Raw genomic sequence first — 17644 nt, 5'->3', positions numbered from 1 at the left:
GAAAAGTTTACTCCTGGGAATGTTAATTAGTGCATCTTCTGTGATATTTTGTGAGATGTTCTGGCCTATAGATAGCATGGGAGGAAAGTATTTGTGGAGCACGGAGATAGGGTGATGTGGAATGTTTTCTGAGAAATTACACAGAAAAAGCTCATAAGATTTAGTTCTGCACTTGTAGGTTTGGCTCGATAATTGTGGTAGAAGACCAGATTCAACCCATGGTAGTGATCACTCATTGTAAATTTCATGGAAATCCAGTTTTTACAATAATTTCCAAGAAACATTCTAAGCCTCTTAAAACAGGGAGCAAATTGCAAAGGTCACAATGTTATTGCTGGTTTTACCAAATGAATCCCAGATATAGTCATTAGAATACAACAGGAAATGTCACATGAATGAGTTAGATCAATAATGTATCATAGGTCAATGTACTGTTTATTGACTCCATGTAAACGTGTTATAGAAACAAGCAACATGTAAACATCACAGTATTCTCAGCGCTTCGATACAGAAAAGACAAAAAGCTACAACGCACATTATGGCTTCGAATCATGAGGCAGTTCAGTCGGATTTTTGTTCACACGGACGTTATGTCCTTGTACCACAAGACTAAAAAAGGGCACATGTTAAAAGTAATTCAACACAAGGCGATGTGACTGAGATATGATGACACTGTGGCCGATCGGGGGAGGGAGTTATCTAGACTCCAGCACTCCGTCTCTGATCCTCCACGTCCAGATGGTGCTGAAGTCAGGAGCGGGAACGCAGCAGAGCTCCAGACCGGACTCATGCACCTCCTCGTCGTGAGCGACCTGCTGCCCCTCCTGGGTCTCCAGAGTGAAAACTCTCGCAGAGATCTAAAACAGAAAAACAAGGATTCCAACATGTGTAACTTTTTCCTTGACAAAGACTGAAACGGACCGACATACAGAGGGTTATGTTCTTAGTCCTCACCTGATCACTAATTCCTGTGGCGATGTGGCCCACCTTCACCCGGCGTGTCTCTCTGATCCGGATGCTTCTCTTGTTGAAGTCTCTAATGCAGACGTCCACCCCTGAGCCATTCACAAAGCAGAGAGACACATGATGTAAGGGGACAATTATATCACATTTTACAAATAAAACAAGAGAATTGCTCATGTTTTAGGATCTCGCCTTCAAAGCAACAGGGTGGTGGCAGGTGGGTGTTGCCCAGCAAATCCAAACTGAAGACCTGCACATCTGGCTGACTGTTATAGGAGAAGACACCAGAGCTGAAGTCGTCTCCCGGGCTCAGGGACCAGCGGCCAGAGTCCTGGGATACGTTAAAAAAAGAGGAGCACAAGCCAAAAGTTCAGTCTGTGTTAATACTGTCACCAAATGGATGAACACTTAAGAAAGTCTTTGTTAACATGGCCCCAAACTTTAGAGTAATTATACGTTAATTTACACATAATTTAGTTGTTATGTGTAGCAAGATAATGACAACTCAGATAATCATCTGCAAACTGTTCACTATATGCTGGTTGCGTTACCTTTTTGTCCCAAGGTTCCCAGTTTGAATAAGCGTCACTGCTTAGACAAGACAAGAGCTGCACCTGCATCTCGGCAGACTGAGGCTGGGACAGACTGCTCAGGTAGAAATCTAAAGAGAAAACCATGAGCAGGGTTTCAAATAAACACAAGACTAGTGGGCAAGAGACGCAGCCAACCGAAAGGAACCTCACCTCGCTCCAGTTTACGAAGCTCGAGTTCAGACACTGTGGTTAACTTGTTGCTCCTCTTGTGGTTCGGCTCGTAGATCAGTGATCGTGGAGAGCATTGCAAGCCTGGCTTTAACTCATCTTCATCAGCCTCCTCTTCTTCCTCATCAAGTTCCTTCATCTTCCTCCCTGTTGTGACTACGTTCTGGACAGTCTCTCGATGTTCCTCCACCTCGTCATGGTCAACATTTATACTAACGAGTGGCAGGGAGACAGGGGGTTTGTTGTCGATGTACAGGGGCTCGGTGTAGGGTCCATTCACTGGGCTGGTGAGTCCTCCAACTGCAGTCACAAAAACACATCACATTAACTCATTAACTTACTGACGCGTTCAACGACATCATTATTATAGAAAGCCCAGAAACCAATATATTCAGAATGTATTGTTTTCTCTTTGTTGTCCTTCTGAAACCAAACCTTTACTGTAGGTTTATTTGTCACTTGCTAAGTGACTTGATAAGAACAGGTATGGGTACAATACCAAGGCTTTCATTCGACAAGCATATAATGCACAGGTTATATTAATTTAATCCCAAATCATTGTTTTCTCAATCGATTAAAAGATATGATATTATTGCCTTGTTATCCTTCTGCAACTAAACCTTTAGTCTAGGATTATGCACCATTGGAGTTCAAGTGTCATTACCTTCTTTCAGAGCTCTGTCAGTTTTCTCTCTCAGGTCAAAGGCTGACGCCCTCTTTACCGGATCCTTCTGGAGTCCCGCCTTCAGAACGTCAGCCGTGAGAGGGCTACAGTCGGGTGGGATCTCTCTCAGAGGCGGTGGCTCATTAGCAATCTGTAACGTCATAAAACAGTGGCCCGGGTCAAAGGTTTGATGGGAATAGAGGCGACTAATATAAGAAACACCTGGGATGAAGCAGCTGCGTGTGGCTGTGAAAGCTACCTTCAGAAACAGTACACAGGTGTAGTATCTTGTCCAGGGTTGACACCCGTTGAGCATGTGCAGTAACACACAGCAGCTGCTCCACACATCTGCTTTGGCTCCGCGGGGTTCCACTTTAACAATCTCAGGGGCCATGTGGGTCACGGTGCCCTTCAGATCTGCATCGAATTACATTGGGGGAAAACAGTGGATTAAGACGCCGAAGTGGATACATTACACACCTGCTTGACTGAATGGCTGAAGTTCCGAGGTATTTACCTTTCGACCCACAGAGGCTCTGTCCCTGACTGTCGATTCTCTCCGCGTGTCCGAAGTCGCACAGGAAGGTCTCGGTACCATCGTCCGACAGCAGCACGTTGTCAGCTGTGGCGAGACAATGATCCGCTGCATTAATCTGCTTGGAGCACGCAGGTTGTTTTCAAATGTGCTCTTTAAATAAACCGACTTGAAATGACTGGACTGATCTCGACACCGCTCGGCGCTTGCAGTGGCACTTTTTTCCATAACTTGTGCAGTTGACAGCACGGACGACATAATTAGAAACAGTGCAGCTGCGCAAACATGAAACAGCCCACAGACAAAGGAGCGAAGTGGAGGGGAAATATGAAGTCACCGGAGTACAGCTGCTGGAGAAAACCCTAATGTGGAATGAATGTGGAAACTAATAAACAGGCAGCAGATAAAAGCCATTTCTTGTCACTGCCTTGTTTTTCCTGTGGCCTTACAGACACCAGGGGGCGCCTGAGCTGCAACAGCACAATGATGTTTTTTAACCTTCCGCTCAGGCTTTTCTCTGTGTATCCTCTTACACAGTTTCCTTTTTTAGTTTCTCTTTCCTTCTTTTTTTATTTCAATCATTCATTTTTCATCCCCTGTCCTCTTTTGCCCGTCGTTCTCTCTTTCTAACTTCTTCCGGCGCCTTGTCTCACGCCCCCACCTCCCCTGTTTCGTTTCTCCTTTTTTTTTTCTTGCTCTCCTGATTCTGTGCACATGCGCCATTTCTAAAGAGCAGTGAGTCACACTGTGGGAAATTCCCAGCTCGACATTTTTTTTCTCTCTCTCTGTGGTTGTCTGGTTTCACAACACAGGTGCCGAAGATCAAATCTAGACTGTGGGACACTTGTGTTCCACACAACAGCTGCATAAAGACACAAAATCCTCTTGATGAGAACTAATAAGGCATCTGACTTAGTCTCTCTGCGTGTTTCCATCTTTTACTGGGAACCGCAAGAACTTTGTTTTTCTCAGTTTGTGTTTGTGTTACTACTAAGATGGAAAATGTTTATGTGAGGATATCTGTTTCTTTGTTTAATCATTGTTGTTACTTTAGTGGTAATGTCTTAAAGGACATGGGGATGTTATTATGGAGACAATAAAGAGATACAGATTTAGTTTCCCCACGTTTTAAGGGAAAATGTAGATGTATAACATAAACCTTCAAAAGATCTAATCATAATTTCCCAGTCAAGGGGGTTATGTTTTCTCCTCTGTCTGTTTGTTTGTTTGTAATGAGGATAACACAAAAACAAGTGAACAGTTTTCCACACATGGATGTGGAAAGTGAGGCAACCCATTAAAATTTGGTTGTGGATGCAGATTAGGTCCAGGATTTTTTTTCTTTAACATTGTGAGTTAAAGAGATAAAGTGTATTTCAACATTTCACTGATTTCCAGGGGAAGACTTCATGGAAAAATCGGGCACATTTAGGGAAATGATGAATGTGTTAAGTTTGATTCAGCTTAATTCAATTTAAGGGGACTGTTGGGCCCTGGCGGAGGTAAGCGCTCTACTGAGTGCCATTCTAGTTTCACTATGGCATCACTATTTATGTTTGTCAGATGATATGTGAACATTTGTACGCATTTGTACACACAACATACCTTTAATGTCGAGGTGCACCACTTTTTTCTTCACCAAGTACTCCAGTGCTGTTAAGACTTGTGAGTGGTAGTGGAGACTTAAATCCTCTGGCAGCCGGCCACGCTCTGCGATCAGCTGGCCCAGAGAGCCTGGAGCCACAGATAAGGTCAGAGCAAGAGAAAGGCGAGATGTTGTTAATATTTCCCAATACACAGCATCCGATTCAACTCATCCTCCTGCTATCATGACCCATGGAGAAGAGTTTCAGCCAGAGACTGACTTTGATGACAAAGGGGGAAAAAAGTATGAGGTTGTTTATCAAGCAGGAATCTCCCGTTACAGACGTTTGGTGTGATTTGGCTTCAAGGAGGCTCAACATTTCAAGCCTCCCAGAACCACCCACTTCCTTGACATCAATCTCATCCGTATTTCTTAGACACTTGGACTCCTCACGCTGCACCTGGTGCACATGCTTTTACGCTTAACTTTTTTCTATACTCAAAACACAGCAGTTAGGGTTCTTACAAGAACAGCCTGTGGTTTTTACCTTTACTATACCTAGTTTTAAGTCATTGAATGGCCTTGCACCACTTTACTTAGCTGGACTACTCATCCCTTATACCCCTGCTCATACACTTCGATCTGCTGACCAGCTGTTACTCTCAGTACCCAGGGCAAGAACTGTGACTGTGTCGTTAAAAATGTTTTACTTTCAATTACATGTTTTGTCTATTGTCTCCCAGATTAACATGTTTCAACTTACAACTTTTCTATGTATTTAGTTGTTTTTATTCCTGTGAAGGCTTTAACCTGGTTTTTGAAAATAACTATATAGATAAGGTTTATTATTATTATCACCACTATTAATTCTGATTCTTATATTTTCATTTCTATCTGAGGAGCAGCGGTAAGTCAGAATGTGTCTTGTCAATAAAAGGGAAGACATGTTTACCAGATTTGTGGTCCATGAAGAGGACAACATTCGTCCCCTCCCTGATCACTCCGAAGAGCTCCACCACACGAGGAGATCTGAGGGCACTCCACGCACCGACCTCCTCACTGCTGAACCTCTCCAAGGTGATCTGCGAGACACCGATGGAACAAACGATTAATCACTCACAGAAAATAGGAAAAAAATTAAAAGAAGATTATGCTCTGTTTTACCTTTTTCACAGCAAATCTGAAGCCTGTGTTGACGTCTTGAGCACCGTGAACTTCACCGTAGGAACCTTCCTTGATAAAATGTGTGAGGACAAACTCCCTCCCCTCCTTGTACTCGGAGTCAACAGGCTGAATTTTCTATCAGGGGAAGAGGAAAAACAAATCAGTTTGTTGAGCTACATTTTTAACAGACAGAAAACCGGATGTAAACTGAAGTAAAGCACAACGTACATCATTATAAAAGATTATTCCCTCGTTGCCGATGGAATCGGCTGCAGAGAACTCGTCTTCTCCTTCTCTTGCATCCCTCTCCACAGCTTTGAAAAAGGGCCCAGCATAGCATGGGTCCCCCTGACTGACGCTGCCCCTGAGGCCAGCGAGGGCCAGCGAGCAGTCTCCGCAGCTGCTGAGGGAGTCAGAGTCCTGCCCGAAGGAACGGAGACTGGAGAGGGAGCCGCACACCTGGGGCCTCCAGTTCAGAGGAGAGCAGCCGGAGTTGCCTGTGTTGTAAATCTTTCGGCTGTAGAGAGGAGGCCCTCTGTCCTGCTCCACTGAGCTTTCAACGCTGCTGCAGCAGGAGCCACTGAGGCTGCTTCTCCCTCCAAGAGACGACTCTTCCTACAGGAGACAAACAAAAACCATGATACTACATGTTCTTTATATTGTCATGTGAATTTGTTCAGTGATCCACCTCACAGGTAAGCTAATGTTTGTATGGGCATGTCTGCAGGTCGAGCCTCAGACTGCCAAAGAATGTTTCCATTAATCCTAGAAGAGGATTCACAAGGAAACAACAAAAGTACGATACGCTTTCTCAACAAGATGTGAAGAGCCACCAAATTTCTCACCCGAATCTGGAACAGAGAACTTCCACTCTCCTGTTCGGGGACTCCAGAATGCGTTCGCTGTCTGCGTAGCTGCTTCTTGTTCTTCTCCGACTCTCTTTTCTTCACCTTACGCTTCTGTCTCTTCCTGGTCTTTTTCCTGGATTTGAATTGTTCTGAGGAGCTGCCCGGCTCCTGCACGGAGGCTGTTGTTGGGCATGCCACATTGTTATGGTCTGAGGAAAGACTGATGCAAACAAAAAAGGAAAAATATGAATCCTACACGCGGCATTGATTAATGACTTACTGAATAAGTGGCAGTGCTGTCAATGTCACGTCATACCTGAAGTAGCAGTTGGGGGAGGGAACAAAGCGTGTGCAAGATGGGATAAACTCCTGTGAGTCCTGGGTTTCACCTGAGGAGAGCGGAGAGCCGATGTTAAATCCTGTCCAGGCACAGTTATTTGATGTGTTGTATTAATTAAATAAACATATATATTTACATTCAGCCTGTGCAATGAAGGTTGAGGTCTTCAATGGCATTTCGCCCACTTGCTCTGCAGTTCCATGCATTAAGACTTTATTTAGTAAAGGGCTTAGATGTGGGGGGAAGTCCATTTTGCTGTCCTTCCCGTCCTCTTCCTCCTCCTCGGTCTCCTGGTCAGCAGCTGAGCATGATGGGTAAGACCCCTTCAGCTCGGCTTGGGGGGACCCGGAGAACGGCGCCGTCGAGTTGAAAATCCTCTGCCTCACCGCCATTTCATCGGCTGGATCTGGAAAGTGAAGCGATCAAACGCAACTTGTGAGTTAGGGCTTTCCCCACAATTTTTTTTTTTATTATTAACGGATATATAGAGACGTCAAACAATAAATAATTACTATAATAACTGATCGTATATCCTTAGAACCTTTGAGTGGTACTTTTATGAAACTTTGGTGTCATTTTTTCCATTAACACAAATATACTGCCTCTATTAGAATAAACATATTGTACACCTTTATGGGATTTAATTTGAGGTATTGGTACCCTAAAATGATATATCAGTGGATTAAATAAAAAAAACTGCTGCAATGTGTATTACCATGTCCGCTCTGCTGCCTCTCTCTGGAGATGCAGACAGAACAGGCTGTTTTCACCTGCCTCTTGAGGCCCTCCTCTGATTGGCTGACTGCGCTTTGAGTGACACATGACCAGGCCTATCGCCGGTCTCATTCTGGCGCATTGACGATCTCTCTGGTAAACCCAGCTGTTTGTACAAGTTTTGTAGGCAATGTAGGAGTAATGTCCAGAGTTACAGTACGGAGTTTCAATACGAAGTAACGTAGACGTTACCGACACGGCATGTCATAGGAAATAAAGTGTAACCGCTGGTCTTGAACAGTAACATTCTTAGCAGGAATGTGCACGGACACATTCTCTTCCTCGCATCCCTCCAGGCTGCATTGTTTCTTCAGTGCTGTTTGTTGTGGGAGCTAACAAGCTGCTAGCTTAGCAACATGTCTGCTTCGTGTCGACTTTGGTGTGGAGGGGTGGTGGTGGGTTCGGAGGCTGGACTAGTATTGGCTGGGTGGGGCTGAGAGACGAGTGCGACCTTGAATGACATCACACAGGGGAGGAAGCACGAAACAAGTCGTTTCGATAACATATTTCTTAAAATTGACGGAGCGAAAAAGTCTGCAGAGTGACTGTTTTCATACTTTGAGGGTCTCTACTGACCCCTTCAAGTAATTACAGATTGTTACACAATCTGGCCCCTTTAACTGAAGATATATTGTGTTTGATGAGACAAATGCCTGAGTTTGTTATCATTTAACAACAAGAAAATTACCAGAAAACCTGAAACCAGCATCTTTGTTATTTTATTGGATCTAATGCATTATTGAATGGATTGATCAACTAATGACTGCAGGCTCGAGTTTGTGATATTTTTCCATTTGTAATAAAAAGAAAGGGCATTTGTCTGCTCCAATAAGCACACTTCCAATAGATTTTTGCAATTACGTGTCTCTATCACATTTTCTCTGCCTGTTCTCAATAGAGAAACATAAATTAAATTACTTCTTCCTGTTAGTAGTATAGTAGAGCCTAGAAGAGAGACACTGAGTGACCTAAATATAAATATTTAGCTCCTTTTCAAGTTAAAAGCTCCACTAAATTAAATTTGTCTTCTTGCTTTTATAGGATTCTTAATTTAGTTCTTAGTGTGTCTTTTTTCATTTCGAAGAGGCACCACAAGGCTCAACACACAAGATCTTTACTCTTCTGGGAAGAACAGAAATATGCAACAATGACTTGTACTGTGGCTGCTGAGTACATATAAATCTGCTGGTTTACAGCTCTTTTTTTTAAATGAATACATTCAGCTGGACCCTGTCAGTGCAGGAGCATGATGATCACTTGATCTTGAACTGAAACTTTGAAAGTGTTGCAGTGAGCATATGAGACAGGAAACTCAAACCCTGGCCTTGTTTTGACAGTTGCAGCCCCAAATGTCGAAGGCACCTACTCTCTTTCAGAAGGAAGAAGTAAAAGGCTGCATGTTAGCCACGGCCGCACTGAATTTCCAATAGAAATCTGCATTATTACCTGCCTTTGAAGTTATAATCAACAAAGAATCAGTGTGAAATCAAGACACTCAGACACACTGATTTCATCTCAACACTGCTGTAAAGCATTAAATACTGTGCGAAAGGCACAAACGGAGAGCATTTGACTCTTTCTGCACATTAAAAAAAAAAAGTTCTTTACAGAGGTCATACGAGGATGAATCCTGACATCTTCCATAAAGCAATCGATTGGCTCCTTAAGCAAATGACCCTGGTTCTAACATCAGGCTGTGCTCAAATTTCATCTAACTCTGTCTAAGTTTCGTAACGTCATTAACTTGTGTGCCGACCTCATAATGCACTGCAAGATTATCTAGAGCCCAGCAATTTCAACTTCCTTCTGAAGACGCTGCACTGGTGCTGTGAAAGCACGGTTTGACACCACACCCCAGTGAAATTACGTGGAAAGGAAATAGAGAAGATCCTGTGCAATAAACACAAAAACAGCTCTGTGGATACGTGTGTGTGAGGCCGAGCTGCGTGTGGACGTACCGCCCGATGCCAGTCTGAGCCGCGATCCTCTCTCCTCTCTCTCTGAGTAACCTGTCATCTACATGAGCAAAACTAGGTGCTCTGTTTGTCTTCGTCGTCGTTCATGGTATGATTCCCAGCAAGAGGTTGGCTCTGTCCCTGTAACTCAGCTCTCTGTGCTGTGTGATGCTGGCTGACAGCCAACACAAGGGGGAGGAGCCGGCTGACAATGACTTATGGGAAATGCATCTCCACTTCCCCATATTCCCCCCCTCCCTCCGGTCCCTCCACCAGGGCAGGCTCACTAGCTCTTCCCTCAGAATAGATTAAAAGGATAGCATGTGGTGGTTGTTTTTGATGATTGCTGTGAACTGAGCAATGTGAAAAAACCTGAATGTCAGCTTTCGGCAGCCCGCGCCCATTAAGATAATGTTGATGTTCTTACGTTTAGAAGAACCGATGGACATGATCACTACAGCCTCGGCTCAAAGTCAAATTTAAGGTGGATAATTGATTATAAAGCTCTTGTTAAACCAAAACTCCTACATGATTTTCACACTATTCTGTGTATATTCTTACTAAAGACAGCAAGTAGGGATTTCCTGTGCACAACCCCACAACACTCAATGAAACATTAGGATTTTGGTGACCTTCTATAGGTTCTGACCATAGACTGTTTATAAAGATTGGACAATCCACTCCCTCATACTATCTAGAAAAGCTCAAATATCCCAGATATAAACGCTGTCATTTGGAGCCAGAGTTTGAACATACGCTCAACCAGTACTGAATCAGTCTCAACTGTCAATCAGGACATTTCACCCAGTTTTTGTAGCCTCAAATAACTAATTAAAACCAAACTTAACACTTTAGTTGGGATAACAACTACCTAGCTGGATAGAAACCATTTTTGAGCAAATATATTTGATGTGAACTTTAACTGTTTAACTTGGTCAGTGTCCCATTAAGGACCTCTACTGAAGCCAGCCACCAAGTTGTCCTTGTTTTCGTACGGTCTGTGGCTCTGACATGCTAAAGAGCGTGAAGGCTAATCACATGTCAGACAAATGCACAGCAGCCACTATGTCATGTTAACCAAAACTAACAACAACAATACAGAGTTTCCATGAAACCTCTAACTACCCACTTATATGTCCAAAAAAATGTGATATCTGATGTTATGACGTTCTTCTCATGGAAGATTTGCCACCATGAGACTTTGGTGAAAGTGTTTGAAGCTTTCTGAAACAGTCTCACTTGCTTTGATGTTCTGCAGCAAAACCTTAAACTGCTACAGAACAGGAACCTCTGAATGCCTCACGACAGGCTCTGCTATAAGCCATGACCGAGAAAGATGAAAAACAAGTTGCTCACTGCTTCCTTTGTGATAAGCAAAATGTTTATTGTCATAGCAACAATGTCAATGTTACACTGCAGACAATGTCACAGCCGGTTAGGATTTGATAATGCTTCTCTTATTAGGCACAGACTGATTCTAAAAGTTGACAGAGCTTTGAGGGGAAAAAAGTCTTGATCATATCGTGTCCAGCAGCAGCGATTTTGAATCAACATGAGAAGTAGAAATTAGCAGCAGTCAGCATGGCTGATCACAATGCATCAGCATTTTTAAAATAGTGATAAACACCTGAAAACATCTCTTGATAAATTGATTGATCAACTAGGATGATTTCCATGGCACATTGAAGTGTTTTTTTTAGGTTTAATCCTCTGAAATTTGTGTTTTTTTGGTTTTCTGCTATGACAGTATATTACATATCTTTGTGTTTTGGACTATTGGTAAATTACCAAAGATACTGGGAAAATGTGATGTGTTGTTTTTTTGCTCATCAATTGATTAAGTTGGAAAATAAAGGTTATATTCAAAAACTTTAAAAATTAGATGTAGTCCAAGTTTGATCTATAAAATATCAACAAATACATTCACTAAGGCCAGGATAATATCTACAAATTGCACATTTTCACCAACCAACAGCCCAAACCGACAAATGCTACGTTTACAGTTCATCCCTTGAGAAACTGTAACCAGGGAAAGTTTGACACACAGATAATAGAATAATCAAACTAGTATATCCTTTTCTGACGGTCGAGTACAAACCAATAGAACATGACCACCAACTACCGCCTTCAAATGTGAAACCAAGATGAACCAACACCGCTCTGACAGTGACAACAAAAACCAAACACCACGAGCTTCACAGAGATAAGGGATGAAAGTTATGACAGGGCTTTTGCATTGGTTTACATCAGCACAGCCAATAATTACCTGGCAACTGAGAGTAAACACCCAATAACATTGAGCCTCGAATACAATCAGGACTAATGAATAATGATCTAGTTTTCCTGAGAAGTTCTGAGTTTACCGCCCCATGCAGTCGGTGGCCATAATGAGCCAACTCCGGCTGTACACCCACACGGTTTAATAAAATTCCAAAGCCTTTAGTAAGAGAAGTGAAAAGGGACAGAACCTGAAGTTGACACACAAAAGCCGAGCATTCCTTGAGCAAAAACACCGGCTGCCTCTCAAGAAAATGTTCTAATATGCACCACACGAGACACGTCTAGTGAGTTTTGGAAACATGCACACTTCGCATGTACAGCTTCAAGTGCCCTTTGTGCTATTCAGTCATAACTGTCTGTTTGCATTAACTTCCCTTTTCCTCGTCAATGTTTACTACAATGGTCTTTTCTCCTTTTCACTTCTCTTTAGGCATTTCGTTATTTTATCTTCATTTGCATGCCTGCTTTTGGTGTTTCCTCATTTCAAATATGAGCTTTACGCTGGTGTTTCCTCATTTCCGGTTAATACTGTTTTACTCTCTGCATGTATTGAGGGGGGTGGAGGGGTAGGGATACTGTTTTTATTGCTTGTATTCTGTAAACTATTACATGTGTTTGTATTAAAGTGCTTTACAAATAAAGTCGGAAGGCTGCAATAAAGGACCTAAATCTCACCTCCTCCATGTTAGTGAGTGGGGCATGAGCAAGATGGTTGCGGTCAGTTTAGTTGGTTCTTATCACACCGATACATGTTCAGGAGCCCATGCTTCTGGCAAGACTGGTTTTAATTTGTTACTTGATGCTATAAAAAAAGGGTGAAACATCATCATTGACAGCTGAGCCTGACTCGTGATTGGTCGAGCCCTGTGTTTGCGGGACCTCATTACAGCGGCACCTTCCTTCAATCAGTACTGCGCAGACTCTGGCTCTGAATGTGCAAGATGGCAGCTTTCATATCCAAGCAGCGGGAGGCAGGGTTCCCACGCTTGCCTTGAAAAAAAATTCCATGCTACCTCCTGATTTTCCAGGTACCATATTAAGTAATGATCTATAGGCCCCTGAAGCTTTCCGCGCCCCCCTCCCCTCACAAACACAACCCCCTAGGACACCTGACTACTAACTTGATTTAAAAGATGTGCCAGTCAAGTCTACATTGTAAATGCTTAGAGATTATGTCTTATTGATATATCAATGCATGAAATAATGCAACAATCTGTAGATGACCAACAATTTATTGAACGGGAACTTTGAGACACATAAGCACTGGGATTGATATTTGTTCTCTCTTCCACTCCTCTCCTATCTTATCCTGTCCTCTTCTCTCCACACCTCCCCTCTCGTATCCGCTCCTGTCTTCTCTTCCTACTCTTCTCAACTCCTCTCCACTCTTCTCCCTTTTCCTCTGTCATCCTCTACTCTTGTATCCTCCTCTTTCATCTTCTCCCCTCTTCTCTTCCTCATCCTGAATCTACAGCATGTCATTGTCACAAACTCCTGTAATGCATCACACATTTGAGATTAAGAGTCTTACGTAGAAGAGGTAATATGCCTACCCTTACTCTGTAAAAGCTTTTGTAAATCAAACTAATGAACCTAAAAGGAAAAACATAAGGCTGGTTCCCCTGTGGTTCCTCAGTACAGCAACCTCAAAAATGTCTCACCCCAAATGTTCCTATTTCGTAGTATCATTTTTTTAAAGTAAAAACGAAAAATCACAAAATAGCTAAAAGTAGATATAAGAATGAATGTTACAAAATTGATCAAGACTAGACTGGTCATGTCAACTAGTATAGAAGTAATGTCACAGCCTAATGTGAAAATGTATTGGTAGTTAGCTAGCAACGCAAGCTAGCAAGATTGCACTGCATGTGCTTGCTAACCATCATTAATGAATCCAAATTCAAAACAAACTCCCCTAAATGTGGTGAATAACACGGTTTTAGGAAAAGTCAATGAGTGAAATACATATGGGGATCGAACATAGTTCTAGTATTTTAAAAGCAAGGTAAAAATTACGTCAACAATTCTACTGTAAGCTGAAGCTAGCAAGTTGCAGCTTGCTAGCTAGCAAGATTGCACAGGTTACTAACTAACGTTGATAAACCCAGGTTTATCACACAGTTGAAACACAGCTTCTTACATTTGAGGATAAACTTGCATAAGAAGTTTCACTGTAGATGTCAAGGCTCCCGTGTTGGCTGGGAAATGCATGTATTTGACCCTTCTATTGAGATCCAGATCGCGAGTAATGTTTCTCGGTTATTATTCCCGAAGTCCACCAATCCGAAACTATACTTTTAAAGTCCATATCACCAGGTTGCCTCATCAAATTCCAACATCCAATACACCAGATAGAATGCCAAGAGCATGTTCTACAACATGGGATCATCCATTTCTATCTACAGTAAGAGCTGTTCACATGTAAAGGGTTTTTATAAACTTATCTTAATTCTGTGCTCAATAGTTTCATTTTATTACTATTTTACACATCATCCAATACAATTTTCCAGGATAACTGTTTCAATTTCCATGTAAGTGTTCACTTTTGCTCAGTTTCCATGACTTTTCCAAACCTGGAAAATGAAAAAATAAATTCCATGTTTTCCATGGTTTCCAGGTACCGTGGGAACCCTGGGAGGAAGTAGAGATAAGCAGTCCATCTTTATTTACAGTCTTCGCATCAGTCTGGAAGGTGTGACAACCCGAAACTCTGGGATTCCTTTCAGCTTTTATTGCTTTTTGACAGTAAAGGGTGACGTAATGAATCCAGAAACCAATATGATAATGGTATGATGAAAATAAGGTTGCCGATGCCACCCCAAATTAACCATACATAATTTGTAGAATTTGTATAAACATGCATTTCCACCTTCATTTTTAACACATTCACACACACACACACACACACACACACACACACACACACACACACACACACACACACACACACACACACACACACACACAAGAGCATACGTAAACTTTTTGCAGCTGAAAAGGGAATAAGACGTCTGCACTAACAGGACACCACATGTTTCTCTATGAAGAATGGACCCAGGCCAGAGCTGCTTAGCTGTAAATGCAGACCAGGAGTTTGAGTCTGGGCCAACACAGGTCTGGTATGTGCTGTATGTGCCATGCAAAGAAGCAGCAGAAGTCGCTTTCAATGATAAACCTGTGGTAAACAATTACATCTGACCTGAGCTTATAATGGTTTAATGAAGGGGTTAATAACTGATGATAACGTGACATTAAGCAGACGATGACATAACAACTGCTCTTGTGGGAACGCCTGGGTCCAGTTAGTAACTTAAACTTGAATTTTTAATGAATCAAGACTTTTCCACTCGTTTTTTCTTATGTATTAAATGTGCATCCTGGTTGTTTGCACACTTGTGTTTATTTTAGATTATGATACGCCTGATACTTTGTCCTCAAGGTTAATGTAACTAGATCCTATCATAAGGATTCTTTGTAAGAACAAAAGCACGACTGAGGAAACTACAAGCAGGAAAACAACAGTTGTTTTAATCAGAGACATCTGGATTCAAGAGGCGTACGTGCAGTTTTGCAATGGTGACCTGTACATCCAGACCTATCCAGATTTACAGTAACAGCAGCCTGACTCTCAAAATCTCTCTACTGACGATTTTATTTGCAACAACCGCACAAATAAACCTGCTCTCTCCAGTCGCGTGTTAACTTCTTCTTGACTGTACTGTCAGAGAACTGAGGTCTGAACTTCCCCCCTCGACACTTTTCCGCCATTCCACGCAAAGCGTCGCCCGAGATGTTTCTGCTTCCTCGTTCACAAGTCAAAGATTTAAAAATAAGAAATAGATGTGTAGAGATAGAGTATGCGAGTCTTGAGTCAGATCGCTCGGTTCAACGACTTCATTTGATGTTTTATGCTTGTTTTGTACTCACCGAGCTTCCAGTTCTGAGAGAAGGCGTCGGCCGATGGCGATAATCAAGTCCCAGTCTAGCTGGCGAGAAGGGCTTCCGGTTGAATTTCAAAATAACGATATTGATCCCTTAATTACGCACGTATCGACTAAGATGAAATGATGAAAGGCATCAACATATTTTAACTGCTGCTCGGAGTCTAAGTGATGTTATCTAAATTTATTTTGGAAGTGGCTGTTGTGCTTTTATTTTGAGGCAGAATCCTCAGTACTTCCTGTAAGCGCCTATTTGTAATGTTTGTAACACTTCCTGGAGAAAGAAAGCAGGAAGTGGCGATTTATTTATTTAATTGTTTGTTTGTTTTTTATTACAGTATACGTTTTACAACAATATATGGCATACATGCTATATATGATAAATAAGGTGTATAAATAGTTTTAATAATAATAATATGATAAATAAAAATGTAATTAATAGAAATAAAAAAGCTGGTTACATTAAATCCCCTGGAAATTTAAAAAAACAACAAGTCCATAGTTGATGAAAAGAGCTTTCTTGATTAAAGGAGGCCGATAATTATGATTAACGATTAATTGATTGCCATCTTTCAATAATTAAAGCAAAAAGAAATGCCAGACATTTGCTGGTATTCAAATGTGAAAATGATTTTCTTCCATTTTCCCATGACAGTTTGCAATGGGTTTTAGACTGTAGGTCTGAAAAATTTAAACGATTGGTGAATGTTAAATTGGGATTCAGGGAATAGTGATTGGCATTTTTCACTGTTTTCTGAATTTCTATAGCTACACTGAGCAGTCAATTGATTATTAAAGAGGGTAATTACTTTATATATGGATGAGGAACATAATTTATGGTGGCTGTCTCAAAGTTATCCATAATGAAGGCCTATTCATCCGAGGTTTCAGGGTGTCAATTAATGAGACACATAAAAAACAAATGAAGTAGCTTGTTAAAATGCAACCTAACAAGGACCATAGCTAAATACAAACCCCAAAAAATTAGATATAGATATTAAAAATTGATGATAAACTTATCAAATAATGCATATTCCTGTTTCCAACAGTAAAAAAAGATTCCTTGAAGTTAGACTGTGCCAAAAGTTTTACCATTCTATGGAGCATACCCAATCTGAATAGGGTTACTTGTATTGACACAAAAGTGCCACAAGATGGAGTCATAAACTATGGACTTAAGGCAAAAACATTATTTCTTAGATTTTCATTTACTATCTTATCCATCTGATGTGCAATCTAATGTCATGATATAGATTACATTAATAAATATCTGTATTCAATTTTAATCATTCTAATCAGCATGGTTTCTCTCATATGCATCAATCTTGTAAATATCTACCCTAGCTTTGCACCTAGCAGTGGAACATTTTTTGGTAAAAGTACAATGTTTTTCATGATAAAATCAATTATTCAATGCTGAATATATGTCACAATTACAATTGTTTTAAACCGCTTGGTTTATTTACTTGATTAGAACTAAATGAACAGTGGTGAATTGTAGACTAAAGTAGATCCTTGTTTTTTTTTGTCAACATGGAAAAACGGTAAATCGCTTGCAGCTTTATCCAGAGACCTGCTGGAAGTTCTGTGTCTGTGACATGTGCCAAAAAGGATATTGATGATCTGGTAATATCCTCTTTTTCAAAAACAAGAAACATCCCTGGATATCTTCTTGTTGTGACACTTGTGTGAAGAAAGGCCAAAAGATTCTGGAGGCAAACCATGGATATATATTTTTTGAACAGAACAAGCAGCTGGGGAGATTTAATGGCAAAACGTATTAAAGGCATTTGATGGGAACAAAAAATATGAAAGCAAAAAAAAATGTAAGTCT

General features: G+C 41.4%; 1 protein-coding gene across 2 annotated transcripts; it reads right to left on the bottom strand.

Annotated features, from left to right (window-relative positions):
- Window positions 1-416: 416 nt before the first annotated feature.
- Window positions 417-15964, bottom strand: map3k14a (mitogen-activated protein kinase kinase kinase 14a). 2 transcript variants are annotated; one of them, XM_053442560.1, is made up of 16 exons: window positions 15797-15964; window positions 6997-7266; window positions 6837-6909; window positions 6518-6740; window positions 5901-6287; window positions 5673-5807; window positions 5461-5590; window positions 4529-4657; window positions 2906-3010; window positions 2648-2805; window positions 2389-2539; window positions 1707-2024; window positions 1515-1624; window positions 1156-1294; window positions 955-1055; window positions 417-857 (listed from the first exon to the last, which is right to left on the bottom strand). In XM_053442560.1, exons 2-16 carry the CDS (start codon window positions 7250-7252, stop codon window positions 696-698), a joined length of 2577 nt encoding a protein of 858 aa, XP_053298535.1. In that variant the 5' UTR covers window positions 7253-7266; window positions 15797-15964; the 3' UTR covers window positions 417-695. The 2 variants fall into 2 exon arrangements, with proteins under 2 accessions (XP_053298535.1, XP_053298534.1); XM_053442559.1 differs by lacking the exon at window positions 15797-15964 and adding an exon at window positions 9593-9769.
- Window positions 15965-17644: the final 1680 nt, after the last annotated feature.

This window comes from Pleuronectes platessa, chromosome 16 (assembly GCF_947347685.1).
Source record: "Pleuronectes platessa chromosome 16, fPlePla1.1, whole genome shotgun sequence".
NCBI classification, from domain to species: Eukaryota; Metazoa; Chordata; class Actinopteri; order Pleuronectiformes; family Pleuronectidae; genus Pleuronectes; species Pleuronectes platessa.
This window is presented reverse-complemented; position numbering and strand designations above follow the sequence as displayed.